At 38.5% G+C, this 14,781-nt stretch overlaps 1 protein-coding gene across 6 annotated transcripts in view; it reads right to left on the reverse strand.

Moving 5' to 3' along the window:
* MCF2 (MCF.2 cell line derived transforming sequence) overlaps positions 1-14,781 on the reverse strand; it is a 98,821-nt gene that overhangs the window by 34,560 nt on the left and 49,480 nt on the right. For all 6 annotated transcript variants that reach the window (XM_032476132.1, XM_032476129.1, XM_032476130.1 and 3 more), the window contains 8 exons: positions 12,929-13,078; positions 10,400-10,533; positions 9,974-10,088; positions 7,455-7,574; positions 5,924-6,115; positions 4,750-4,941; positions 3,590-3,761; positions 1,849-1,896 (listed from right to left, as the gene is read on the reverse strand). In XM_032476132.1, coding sequence (XP_032332023.1) covers positions 1,849-1,896; positions 3,590-3,761; positions 4,750-4,941; positions 5,924-6,115; positions 7,455-7,574; positions 9,974-10,088; positions 10,400-10,533; positions 12,929-13,078 — 1,123 coding nt within the window. The remainder of the gene's footprint in view (positions 1-1,848; positions 1,897-3,589; positions 3,762-4,749; positions 4,942-5,923; positions 6,116-7,454; positions 7,575-9,973; positions 10,089-10,399; positions 10,534-12,928; positions 13,079-14,781) is intronic.

Raw genomic sequence — 14,781 nt, forward strand, 5'->3', positions numbered from 1 at the left:
AAAGCATACTCTATATAGGAATGGTAACTTTATATAATATATATGTAAATGTATAAATACAAATTAGACTCAGTGGCAATTACCATATAAAATCAACTTCTCAATAAATACCGGTGTCTATCACTTTGAAGAAACCTGATATACAGAGATCCAAAGCTATTTATAAAAGTAACTTAGGGGGCTTTATTAATTAGCTTGACTAATTAAGTCTTTGTAAGTACATTAAGAGATGAAAAAGGAATATCACAACTTAGGAGGAACGCATCTTTTCTGCAAAGCAAGTCAGATGTATTCATTCTTTTCACAACGAGAATATATAGAAAATTATCAAGCACCTATACTGTCTGCTAAGCTCCATGTGTGGGGCTGGGGATACAAACATGATCTGCACAACATCCCTGCTCTTACAGAGCTTACAGTCTAGCAAGAGAGACGGAAAACAGGCAATTGCGCTAAAGCTGAGAAGAAATGAAGGGGGGCTGGGTATCACATAGCATGAACACCTGACCAAACTGGGGTGCAGGGGAGGAGAGGCAGGAAGGAAAAGCTCACGTGAAGGAAGTGGCCCAGAAAGAGGAAACCTAACTGCAGAGTGGGAGCTAAGCTCAGGGAGAAGGGAGAGCGAAGGGCACAGTGCTCCAGACAGAGCGCAGGATGTGGAAAGTCCAAAAGGCAAGACAACTAGGAGCATGTGAGAAGGGAAAGCGGGAAGCAGGGAGACTGTTGCAGTTGTCAAGGCAACAGATGGTGTTAGCTTGGATTCGGGACGCAGCACTGAGGGCTAGCAGGGGGCTTGGAAAGAAATAGATTTTTTGACTGATTAAGAGGTGGGACGTGAGAGAGAAAGGGGAGCCAAAGGCCCAGGCTTGGGCAACTGGAGGAATCACGGTGCTATTCACTGAGATGAGGAGGTTTGCAGAAGAAATGCATCAGTTTCGGGTACCCTGAGACTGAGCTGCTCACGGGAAATTCAGGGAGGCAAACGGTAAATGCAGACTCTGAAGTATGGGAGAAAGATCTAGACTGGAGCTACAGATTTAGGGGCTTGAATCACACTTTAACCCTCACAATGTCCTACCATAACTTCCCTCGGTATTAAATGTTAATTCCACAAGTATTTATTACATCCTGCTAGGTTTCAGGCACTGTGCTAGACGTAAGATTCTACTTGATGCAAGTTAATAAAAATAAACAAACAAAAACAACAACTGAAAAAATCAGTTTGACTTATTTTATAAAAAATTAACACCAATGTTTTGGTTTGAGCAAATCTTATATATTTGGCTTAGCAATTAAAAATCTTGAAGGATTATTTGGAACTGATTGTTATAATCCCTATTACTCACAGACCAATGAGGTGAAATGAACAATATCTGTAGCATAAATAATGCTCTGATTTAATTTAGAAAGCATGATGGATAGCAGATAAAATCATTTCTCCATCCTTGTCATTGATTCAGTAAGCCGCCTTCTTCCTCATAAATATATTAGGCAGTTCTAAATTGAGGCAAATGCAAGCTACTCCCAACAAATAGTTTTACTGTGGGTGACACAGAGCCTCTGAAATGAAGAAAGTTTGATGTATTTTAACATTACCAATTGTTTTTCTTGCCTTCTTTTTATGAGTTGTCATTTGATGAAAGAGAATAATCTACTTTTTCTATAGTTATCTTCCAAGGTAAGTTTAATACTGAGAGAATAATGGACGGTTATTATGGGAAAAAAGGAGAAAGTTAATCGTAGGCAGAATGCAAGAGTAAACCGCTGCTGGTTTTTGATGCCAAACTGATTTTTCCCACGTACACAAACTCAGAAAATGTACTGACAAAAAGTAATAAAGATGGGTACCTTTTGAAAAAAGTTTACATGCTTGAAAGAAAGAGTATCCAACTCCCACTGCAGAAAGAAAAAAAAATGAAACAACACAAAACAAAATGTACTTTTAGTGTCTAAGGCCTTGAGTGAGTTTTCGGCAGTCTCCTCAGGACTCTGTACCTCAAGCCGAGGTGCCCCATTTCGGAACTCCTTCAGAGGAGTCGAGCTTTTAGAGGACCATAAAGAAGAAGCTTCAGTCAGAGGGAAGTAGTCTAGTTAACTGAGTACTTTTTTATATTCTGTCATTTTTTTTTCACTTTGTCTTCACAACAACACTTTGCAGCCAGTGGGTAAAATTGTTCCTGTTTTACAGATAAGGAAACCAAGGCAAAACCAACAAAAAGAGGTTAAGTTACTGCCCAAGGTCACACACCCTGGAAACAGCCAGAAATCTAACTGAGCTCTGCCTTCTGCTTAGATATATCAACCTATTCTATTTTTATTCTAATAGCTGCTGGGTTTTTTTTAACCCCTATTGGTTTTTCGTTCTTTTTATTCTTTTTTCCAGTATCTTCTTAGTATTATTCATTTATTGCTCACAGTTTTACTTGTGAGTGTATTTTTATATTTAATAACTATTAACTATGTAACTTGTATCATCCTAGCCTAGTTCCCTGCTTTCATCACCTCATTTTCAGCTGATCTGTGCTGGGGCTGAGCTGGATTTTGATATTCATTATGCTTGGCTCAGGCTTTTTCTGATTTTCAAAGCAGTTCTCATACATTAATGAACTCTCTGATTCTCTCAGATCAAAGAGTATGAATTTAGTCCCATGCTCACCCAACTCAACTAACTTAGAGCCCCAAAGGCCAAATTACTTTGCCCAAAAAGGCCCCAGAGGAAGCTCAAGGAAAACCCTGGGGCAACAGTCATCTTATTTCCAGAGCAGCTCAACACCACAGTGAGGATAATTATTTTATCCCATCAAATGTCAAAAATAGAGATGGATATATTACATGTTTAAAACTGGTCTACGGGAGGAGGGTAAAGCTCAGTAGTTGGGCGCATGCTTAGCATGTATAAGGTCCTGGGTTCAATCCCCAGTACCTCCATTAAATAAATAAACAAACAAACAAACAAACAAACCAATTATTTCCCCCTAAAGTAAGTAAGTAAGTAAGTAAGTAAGTAAGTAAGTAAGTAAGTAAGTAAGTAAGTAAATAAATAAATAAATAAATAAATAAATAAATAAATAAAATAAAATAAGTGTACAAAGATTAAAACAAGTAAATAAACTCTGTAACAGTTAACTACCAGCGAAATTATTCAGTTTACCTGTACCTATCTAGAAAAGGCAATCCATTCAATTATCTAAGCCATTCACTTACTAGAAGCTTCTAAGAGCCAAATAACAGTTTATCTCAATAAGTGGTAAATGCACACGTGTATATACCAGTTTCATACGCTTTCCTCCACCTGCTGAAGAAAAGGGTGAGTTTGATGCTACTATAATGTTCCTATTCATTGCGAGACTTGAATAGTTCAGTCCAGATTTTCATCATCCTATACTGTACTATATTACTACTATGTTTAACTATTGTATGATAATCTCTATCATGACTCTTGCCTTCTGCAATATAATATAAATGTGACCAAAGATGCTTAAATAAAATTTCAGTTTCTCAGGATTGAAGAATGAGTTCAGTATTTACACCAAGAGTAACAAAGTAAAAAAAAAAGAGAGATAGAAAAGGGGAATGTAAGGTACTTTACCTTGTTTAGATGAAAAATATGGTGGTCTAGATCCGATCAAATTGTCAGAAGCAGGTACTACAAATGGGATTGGCCTCACGTGCTTATCTGTCAGGCTTCTGAAGCCGGCTTGTTGGTTCTCAAATATACTTCGAATGTTTTCAAGCTTGAGTTGTACAGTCTGCATCTGAACCTGCAGGTTGTATAAGAATTCTGTGAAATAGTTTCTGAAATGGGGTCATTACAAATTCTTTTACATTTCTCAGACTCAAACAGTCAAAAAATTAATTTAGTTCAAAATATAACTAGAAAATATTTAGGAAAGTAATGGCAACAGATTAGTGGCTTATTTCACATGGTTATAAATCCAGAAGGTCTCAACCAAAACAACTTGAAGAAGAAATTAATCAAGCAGTCATGAAATAGGTCACTACATAAAATGATTCACCTTTCATTGGCTGGAATGGTTAATGGCTGGAAAAGAAGGCATGTTTAGTGTTGCCACAGCTATGTTTCTGATTTTTCTGGGGCATTCCCCTAAGATCTGCAGCTAAGCATGGGTTTAGATACTGCTCCAAACTTACAAGTCATTAGACATTTTAGCAGCAAATAGCAACACAAATGCTCTTATCTACAATGTGGAAAGAGTGTTTCATGGCAGCTGCAATGGGGTGGAGCTGAACTAACCTCAATCTTCCTCACTAACACCAGCTTCTGCTGCTCCCCCTTCCCCAAGAAGATCCAGATCCTTCATCCCTTCATCCTCAAACTGGGTAGGAAGCCAGCTCTGTGTCCACAGAGCAGCTGCTGGTGGTCAGTGCAGCACAAAGGAAAGGGCAGAGTGCTCCTGATATGGGCCCAATATTCAAAGACAGCTTTGGGTCTTTCTCCAAGGAATGTGCAAGAAAATGTATGTGAGAGGTCCTAGTATGTGAAAAGGATTCAAAAATAATGCAGTCAGAGCTCCAAAAGGAAATTACTCTTCATTATAAAGCAAACGTAAGTCTTTGGATTCTTTGATGCTTAACTGTGGCTTTAATATAACCCCTAATCCTTAAGAGAACTGCAGTATAATTGCAATGTGGTGTAAAGTTACCTGTGAAAGAGTAAAGCTCTTTTTAACACTACCGCAATTATAGTTTTTAAAAATGCATTTACTCGCCCAAAAAAATGCCTCTTACCTTGAGTTCAGGAGATAAAATTACGTCAAATTCATATTGTAGGGTTTCAGGATCATAATTTATAAAGGGTACAGCCATTTCAAGAAAATTTTCAATGTCTTGGAGGGCTTTCTGAGCATCTTCTTTAGACTGAAACTTTTCTATTTCTTGATTAGCGAGAAGGCACTCTCCTTCATCACAGCACTGGCGAGCCTAGTGAGCAAATCGCACAAACACACACACACACACACACACACACACACACACAATGAATGAAGAAAGAAATATGTTTGTCCCTGGGGAGAGTGTTTATCAAGCCTCACTTCTGTGAATCAGAGTTGTATTTAGAGCTGTTAAAAAATAAAGATATCTGGGTTCAACCCCCAGAAATGCTGATTCAGTAGCTCTGGGTGTAAGCCAGGCATTTTTATTTCTACAGCACTCTACAGGTATGTCTGATGCACGGCCAAGGCTGGAAAGTGCTGCGCTTATTTCATAACAAGGAATTCATTCTGCAGCAGGAGTCTGACCCTTCTCTCCACACTAGCACTTGAGCTGCATCCTAGTTTCCCCAAATCAATAACTGAAATAGAAACTCCTAGCAAAATGTCAAGTGTAATATAAACGCGTAATGATTGCCGAGGACAGATAAAAGTTTCCTTGCCAGAGAAGGCGATGTAAAGATGAAAATGTTCATGTTCAGATCCAGTGCCTATAAGTGATACCCCTATTTTATATTCCACTGCCACAATCAGAGCCTCTCTTCACTGCCCAATCATCAAAGGGGTCAGACCCATCAGCCATGGAGGAATAGTTTCCAATCACTGTTTAATTTTTTTATTGCTGTAACTATGAAACGTGGAATGAGTGTCTAGACTTTAGCAAAACGCCCCCAGGGCTTCTAAAAGTGTTCTGATTGCAAACTATCACCAGAGCGGAGGCTTCAGAAGTGTACCCAAAATAGGGAGGAAGCCATCACAACCACCATCTCAACAGTCAAACAGAGGCTGAAATTCTTACAATCCTGGACCTGCTGTGGATACTCCCAAGTAGAAGGAGTCAATAAACATAGTCAAACTCAGGCCTTCAGATGTCTTACAAACTTGATTCCAAAGCTATATACCAGACCCTCATCCTATAACTCACGGAAAAAAATGGATCTTTTTCAGAAATGCGCCATGTCCCATGACACTACCTGCTGTAGGAGTTTATGCATTTTGAAGGTCCTGCTGAGCTGTATCCGTTTGGCTTTGATCTCATTCACCAAAATATCGGAAAGGTAACGTAGCTCATTGCACCTCTGGCAGATCAAATCCAGGGCATAGTGGTGACTTGCTGCAAGTCTGTGTCCGTGTAATATCACGAACCGGGTCTTTGCCAACAGATCCTGATGTGAAGAAAGAAGGGAAACAATAACCACATGATCTCTGTCCAAATGGAGCGGGGAAGAGCAAGTAACTGGGCAGCAACTTGGTTGAGCCAGAGAGAGATATTATCAAAAACATGGTTTGGTGGCATACTTCTGCAGGCTGCAAAAAAGCCCACAGTTATAGGAATCAGCTACGGCGGTGACGTTATCAGAAGCTCAGGTGCTTCTGGTAACAGAAATAGAAAACGAACCAGCCCGCCCAGAATGTGGATGAGATTTGCTTCTCCTGGTATGTGGAGATTTAGAACAGAACTGCATAGAGGTACACGCCAGCCAAGGGAAAGCTAAGGGATTTCACATCATCTCCACCTTGGAAACCTCGTTAGATCCAGTTGGCATCTACCTGACAGCTTTACACACCTGAAGTGACCATCACTGCGTTCCCTTGTCAAAAGGGATGTCAGCAGCCTGGTTTCCACCCTATCAACTACTGACTGCCCCCCTCCTTGTGAGTACTTACTATATATCCATATACTCAAGTACTGTGCTAGGTGTTTTATCTACAGCATCTAAATAAATCCTACAATCACTCTGCAAAGTAGGTCACTACATCCTTAATTTATAGATGAGGACACTGAAGCTTAGAAAACTTAATTTACCCAAGATCACACAGCTAGTAAGAGTAAGTAGATCTACCTGTATGGATCTATGCATATATCAAATGACGGTTATTTAAGGAATTATGTTCTTGTATGTTTGCATCATTTCCAAATATCAAATAACATTCTTGATAGACATTTTTCTAGCTTCTTCAAAATGATTTCTGCTCTTGGTGGACCTGAAACAGTTACAACTATGTGACATATTTGCTGGGTCACCTCAGGCCCACGCTGAACAGAAACAGAATATATCCTTGAGGAAATTGGACCCCAAAGATGACAGGTGAGGAGTTTTTGAAGTGTGTCCATGTTCTACTGGAGATCAAAGAAGCCCAACTAAAAGAATTATGTACTGACTGACATGACAACAGTTGACTGAGCAAAAACTCTTTTTGAAAGGGCTATCCTGAAGATTACAACTCAAACATTGGAGGAACTAAGGTGATGGGCAGTGGAAGGAATCAGAACATGTGAAATCCTTAAAAAATTTATTGACTTGAATATACATAATTAAAAAAAACTTTACATTTTTTGTAAAAGAAAAAACAAAAACAGAATATAGACAGACCAACATTATTGAACCAATTATACAGATTGTTGCTATGAGAGATTAATCATAAGAAGAGTTTATACTACTAAAAACCATCAAAATGTAACTATTATACTCCACAGAGAGAACATATAAAATGCAATCTTACCTGAGAATTTTCATCTAAGCTTTCCAACTTTTTAATTTTTTGTTTCACTTGAGCTATATTCCCTGTTACGTCTGCCAACTCTGCTTGTTGATTTAAGAGAAGTTCAACTTCACTCACGAGCTAAAAATAGGGGGAAAAAGTCTTAAAAGTATACAAATTATTAGGCATTTCCCCTTAATAATCAAGTTTTGTAGTAAATGCTATTAATTAAGAACATCAATATGGAAAAACTGCACATGTGGAAAATGTTTTCAGTTATTTTATTCATAGAAATCAATATAATCTGTTAAAATTTAACCCAGCAGACATCAGTATGTACTGATGATTTGTACAATGTTGCTATGTACATGTGGATACGTATGGAAGTATATATATGTGCATATACATGCATATATATTCCTAGCTCTGTGGTGAATGGTTCTAGAAACAAAGACTCTTTAGCAGCTAGGAACACACCTAGCACCCAGATCTTGGTCTTTTAACATCAATTTCCAGAAAAAGAAACTGGGGCTTCTCAGGAAAATGGCTGCTTCCAGGGCTAAGACAGAGTAGGAATAAGATGAGCTTGGAACAGCTCTTTACACAAGAAAGTAAAGAAGTGATTAAAACGTCTGGACATGTCACAAGGACACAGTAGCCAATTTGAAATGCCAAAACAGTTAAGAACGGTAATGAATTAAAAACTAGGAAGCCATGAACCCAATAAATAGATAAATACCAAATAGCATTCTCGATAGACATTTTTCTACCTTCTTCAAAATGATTTATGCTCTCGTTCCTATTGGTGGGCCTGAAACAGTTACAACTACAAGACATCTTTGCATGGAAAAATCAGCATTTCACAACCATCATAGTGAAGATTGCTTGACATAGGAATCATCAAGTGATGCTAAACTTATGGAGAATTTTTGATGGGAAGCAAGATATTTGCATGGCTTTAAATTTTCTCTCCACAGATTCCATACCAGTTGCACAAGGAGGGAAAGAAAAGTAACTATACAGTGGAGAAATTCAACAGCACGCTGACAGGGTGATCAAAACCCCTACCAACAATGAGCGGCAGGTGGACCTCATCTACCTGCAGATGTGATGCCCTCAGAAGGACACATCACTTACCTAGTGTTCCTGCTGGTCATGCAAGATTAATCTAATCATGAGACAACATCAGACAAACTCAAAATGATGAGCAGTTTGTTTCAAAAAATGACTGTTTTTTTCCAAAACACCAGTGTCATAAAAGACAAAGGCTATGGAAATGTTAGAGATTAAAGGAGACTAAAGAGACATGACAACTTAATACAGTACCCAACCCTCTAGACTGGATCCTGTACTGGAGGAGAAAATGATATAATGGACATGATTAAGGCAATTGACAAAATTGGAATGCTGATGGCAGATAATATAAAAGTATTGCATGACTGTTAAATGTATAAAATTTGATCACTGTACTGTGATTATACAAGAAAATATTCCTATTCTGTATGTTTAAGAATATCTCAAGCTTGAGAATATTCAAATTTTTTTGTGAGTCTGAATTTCCAAATTAGCTTTTTTTAGTTGCCATTTCTAAATATGCAGAACCTATCTGCATGTCCCTATGAGATACGGATCGTGTCAGTGAGATTACCATTCAAGACAAACGACAACAATACTGGTCAGAGGCAACAATGACTTCAAGAAACAGAGTATAACCACAGGACAAGAATGTCACATGGAGGCAAAGTAACGTATAAGTAGAGGCACCATGGATTTGTTCAAGAAAAGTGCTGTTTTTGCATGTGTTTGGTTGGGGAGGAGGGACAGACACAAGTATCTGGAAGGACCAAGAGCAATCTGACCTATTCTTCTGCTACGAAAGGTGTCATGGAGAGAATGGCACTTCAAAATCTGTCTGAATCCCTGGAGGGAAAAGGCTGGTAGTAAGCGTCCGAATGCTGCGCCCCTCCCCGGACTAATTCCGCGAGAACAAATGCAACGCCAAGCAAGTAAGCCACGCGTGGAAAGAAACCAGCTGACCACACGCACAAGGGTGAGGAGGTGAGTTTTCCTTGGATCCCTGGGAAAATTCTACAAGAGACTGTGAGGAGCTTGGACGCTGACTACAAAAGAAAAGAAGAAAATAAATCCATGTCTCTTGACCATACAGGATGGATTTTCCAGAAGGATGGAACTAGAATAAACTTGTAGCCTTTTAAATAATGTGTAATTAAACATGGTTTAGTTTCATCCATCAGGCTTTCCATAGAAATAAATTGCTAGGTCAGAAAAAAAATGTTTGGTTATAGTGTATTAAATATGGTTAGCATAGGGATATGGTGTTTAAAAAATCATGAAGGAAGTTGGTGTTATTTCCTTGGAAAGTCATCCCATAGTCCAGAAGTATTTTATACCTAAAATAAAATTGAATAAGAAACATCAGTGTAGATAGTCTCTTGTGAGACTGTGTTTCTGATAATCAAGGAGGAAGAACCTCCAGCATAATGAAAAAAAAAACCGTAGCAAGGAATGTTTGAACTGACCTCTTGAAAATCTTGCTCAAACTTCCAGAGTTGCAGATACTGCTCCATTTTTAGTTGGTGTTTTTCCCAAAATCCATCAAAAGCTATTTCCATGTCATGTACTTGAGTCAGCAATCTTAACAAAGAAAAGTCATAGAATTCCTTTGAAAAAACAATCTGTGTCGCAAGTATATAGATAAACTGGTCTGGACATTAAGAATTACGAGCAAGTCATAGCCCATGACATGTGGTCCAGGCAGCAACCATTAGTGTCCACTGACCTTCCTCTACAAGCAAACTAATCTCTGTGAGACAACTCAGGAAGGAGTTCTCAGATTCCCAGAGGTCCAGGAATACTTTCACACGTAACAGATTACAGCAAAAATGTATTATTCCCTTTCAAAAGTATAAAATAAGTAACTCCTAATCAAAAAGAGTACTACTCACTTATTAATCGTTTGCCAGTCACCACTAATTTGCTGATGATGTTCAAGTCTTGAACTGACAGCATCTCCAGTGTCAGGCACTTCCAGATTTGTTAGCAGAATTTTTCCTTCTTTGGTTACAGCTGTAATATCATTCTGTACAAAGGCACAATAGGAGGTGTCAGCCTGTTGGTGACTTGTTCTGAATGACCTGGGGAGAAGCAAGCATGCACCAACAGCATGCAGAATAGAAACAGCAGTTCTAGAATGGCCTTTGCTTTCATAACTGAAAAAATCAAGGAATACCTCAGTACCACAGAATCCAAAAGCTGTGAGGATCTCCAAGAAGCCTCTGCCTATTGAGATGGACATTGCGATCACTATTTTTATAAGATCTTTACAAGTAAAAGTACCCCATGCTCCGTTTGTAGCATCCTTCTCTCAATTCTAATTTAATATGGAAGCAACCTAAGTGTCCATCGACAGATGAATGGATAGAGAAGATGTAGTATACATACACAATGGAATACTACTCAGCCATTAAAAAACAATGAAGTGCCATTTGCAGAAATATGGATGACTTGGAGGGCACTATGCTAAGTGAAATAAGTTAGACAGAGGAAGACAAATAGTGCATGATATCACTTATATGTGGACTCTAAAAACTAAAACAAACTTCTGAATATAAAAGAGAAACAGACTCACAGATAGAGAACAAACTTGTGGTTACCAGTGGGGAGAGGGAAGGGGGCAGGGGCAAGGGGATTCGGAGGTACAAACTACTAGGTATAAAATAAGCTATAAGGATATATTATCCAGCACAGGGAATATAGTCAATATTTTATAATAACTATAAATGGAGCATAACCTTTAAAAATAGTGAACCACTACATTGTACGCCTGAAACTCACCTAATATTGTAAGTCAACTATATCTCAATTTAAAAAGAACATTCTAATTCATTCTATTCTATTCTGCCAATGTTTTTAATGTGTTCCAGTAAAGCAGTAGTACCATAATAATATAGAGAACTACACTACAGCATACAGTTATAGGTAATATTTAATGCACATTCAGATATAGTTAGATGTCTTTCCTACTAATCCTTAATTGTCACCAATTACTGCCTGCCAAAAGAATTATGTTACTTCACACTTGAATTGACTAATTCTCCATGAAGCATGTGCTTCTATTCAGAAGGTCTTAACCTTAGAGGGTTGATCTTTCACGCATCTAAGAGTGATCTACGACTTCCTTCAGGAGATCTAAGGGCTCTCTGAAACTTTAAGCAAAAATTTGGATGGACATGGATTTTTCTGGGTTCCATGATACCACCACCAATATGAAAGAAGAATGTAAACATAAAGAGCTAGGATTTATGAAGTGCCGAGTATGTGCCACACATGGTTTTACATACATCACGTACGTGTTTCATGCCATCCTCATGACAGCCCTACAAGGTATGCATCACCACCACCACCATCATCATCATCATCATCGCCACCATCATCGGCATCATCCTCATCATCAACCCCATCGAACATCTAAGGAAAGAGACTCTGAGAGGGTAAGCAAATTACCCAATCAGACAGTTTGTGAGGGACAGAGTTTTTTTCCCTTGAATAGAGTTTTGCTTTTAGATTATGATTCAAAATTTCAGTTTCTCTTCTCAATTTCAAAATGTCACCTCCACGTAGAGCTTGTACCTGTCGTCAGTGCCCCCAGCGTGCCTGTTATCACATGAAGGACGTGAGTTATACAGGGACGCCTGGTGCTTGTTCAGATCATTCTTAAACTTTAGAGGGAAAGTGCATCTAAAAGTACTTGGTGATTGTCTGAAATGTGACTCAGAAGCCTTCAAAACACAACACTCCAGACAACAGGGGAGGAGAGCAAACTCAACTCGCCAACAAGAACTAGTGCTCTGCAGAAAAGCAAGCTTGTGATGAATTTAGCAATGTTTGGCTTGGTCACAATGCTAGTACACAGCAGCTCTGGGACAAGACTCCTCATGAAGTCCTCCTTCTCCATTTCACACTGTCCCTGTGCTGGATGTTAAAACAGAACACCTGTCTGCCTCTTGCTTCTCACTCTAGCTTTCCAAATGAGAGGGCCTTTCCCTAAGATAAAGAATGCACGGTAACAAAAATGACGGTGGATTTCTTATTCGGAGCGTTTACAAACTATTCTATTTACAAATGAACAACTTCTCCAGAGAATGCACAATTTCTCTGCAAATGCAAAAAAGGGACACTTCGATTCCGCATATCCAGGACATTGTCCTTTTGTAAAGTATTCTTGTTTTTTAATAGTGGGCTTTAGAATATAGAAATATGCACAGGTTGGGGTGTAGCTCAGTGGTAGAGTGTATGCTTAGCATGCACGAGGTCCTGGGTTCGATCCCCAGTATCTTCATTAAAATAAATAAATAAATATCATATATAAATAGAGCTTTTGTCTCCCTCCCCAGCAATCTGTGAAATGGACACAGTGAGCATGTCTACAGAAAAAGCCCATGGACAATTTGGTTTGTCCCCTCTATCAGACATACCTTTAACAGGTGGTACCTTTCAGAACGAATTGCCAGAATTTCTTCTATTGAAGGAATATCATCTGGTAGTTCTGTCTCAGCCAGTTCAGTTCCAAAGGACTGTAACATCTGAGCCATGTCTTTCACTGTGAGGGCAAAATTTTCTATAGCCTGCAAAGAGCCCATGATTCTTTTAATTCTATGGAAACTCTGCCAGCACTTCAAACCCTAGATCAGTAATTGGAAACATTATGCTGTACACCAGCAATTGACACAACATTGTAAACTGACTAGACTTCAGTAAAAAAAATAAATAAATTTTAAAACCTAGATCCATAGTGGTATTTATTTAGGTATGACAGCAAACATGTACTATGAACTGTCCTCTGCTGAGGAAAGTTGGCACTGCCCTTGACAATCAATCCTAACTTTGCATTCAAGCCTCTCAGAAACTAAAGTGAGGTGAAGAGTCTTCTTGAATGTCTTTTATCTAAACTTCTGCACTTATTTCTTGAATACCAATGAAAACAATTTCTTAAAGATGCCAAGGGACAACTCGTGTTATAACACTAAGCAAAAAAAGTTATATAATTGTACATCCAGTATTTTCTCAACAAAGTAAAAGACAAAACGCAATTATAAATGACACTAGGGAAACAATGTGAAACTTATCAGCAGTTGCTTTAAATGGTGGGATAGTGAGTTGCTTTATTTGTATGTTTTACAGACTTACAATAATGAGTGTGTATTGTTCTGCAGCAGGAAAAAAATACAGATTAAAAACTAAAAAATTAGGAACCAAAAAAAAGATGCCATGTACTGAATAATTTGTTTTATGCTCTTGAAAATCAGTGTTTTCCTTATTCTAGTAAACTCTAAATTGTTAAATTGCTTTATAGTAACTTTACTTCTGAAGAGACATGAGAACATCAAAGCTACTTTATATTTATTATCATTCTTCAGCAAGTATTAGCATTCCAAACAAGGCGATGGACTACAGTGACGGAGGAACAATGAGTCACAACATTTCATTTCAGCTACTGCAGAAAATTTGAAATTGTGGCTCCAAAGGCTCTGTTGCCCTAAAATGTCACGTAAAGTTGCGTGGTTTGTTTCCAAAACCGAGGACTCAGAGAAAGAAGGACAACATGTAGAGACCACATAAACCCTTTGTTTACCACGCAACTCAAGGTATCCGCTCTTTTATTTATAGCTTTACAGGTTATTAAAGGCTCGATACTGATTATTTTGACAATACACTTTCATACAAATGAACAGGACTGCTGAATGAAGAAGGATGAGGAAAACAGAATTCTGATTTAATTAAATATCATTATTTCCTTCAGAAGGGTTCCCATATCTCTGGGATTTGGAGCAAAGATGCTTCTAAGACAAATTCACAGTGATGAGTCACAGGGACCTGGCTTGTTCATATGTTTCTAGAACAGAAGGAATCTTTGCTACAAATCCAACTGCCTCAGGAGAATCACTGGGATGATGAGATTAAGAAGATTATTTGCATTTTCTGAGGGCGAGCCATACACCAGGCACAGTGCCAAACACTTCACGTTTGTAATCTCATTTGATCTTCCTAAAATCCTTATGAGGTAAAGTATTATTATCCTCGTTTTATAATAGGAAAACCTGCGGCTGAGAGAGGGTTTGTAAGTTGCGCAAAGTTACACAGCTACAAATCAGCAGCGCTGGGCTTGGAACCCAAACCCTTTGCTTCTTCCAGTTACTACATGGCCACGGGAGGAGGTGGGCAGACAATGATCTCCTTATTCCCTAGGCCTCTCATTCAAGTGCCATCCTCAGTGACTCTTCATCACTTCTAGACATTTCCTATGGGAGAAAATCGGGACGTTGAATTA

This window comes from Camelus ferus, chromosome X (assembly GCF_009834535.1).
Source record: "Camelus ferus isolate YT-003-E chromosome X, BCGSAC_Cfer_1.0, whole genome shotgun sequence".
NCBI lineage: Eukaryota > Metazoa > Chordata > Mammalia > Artiodactyla > Camelidae > Camelus > Camelus ferus.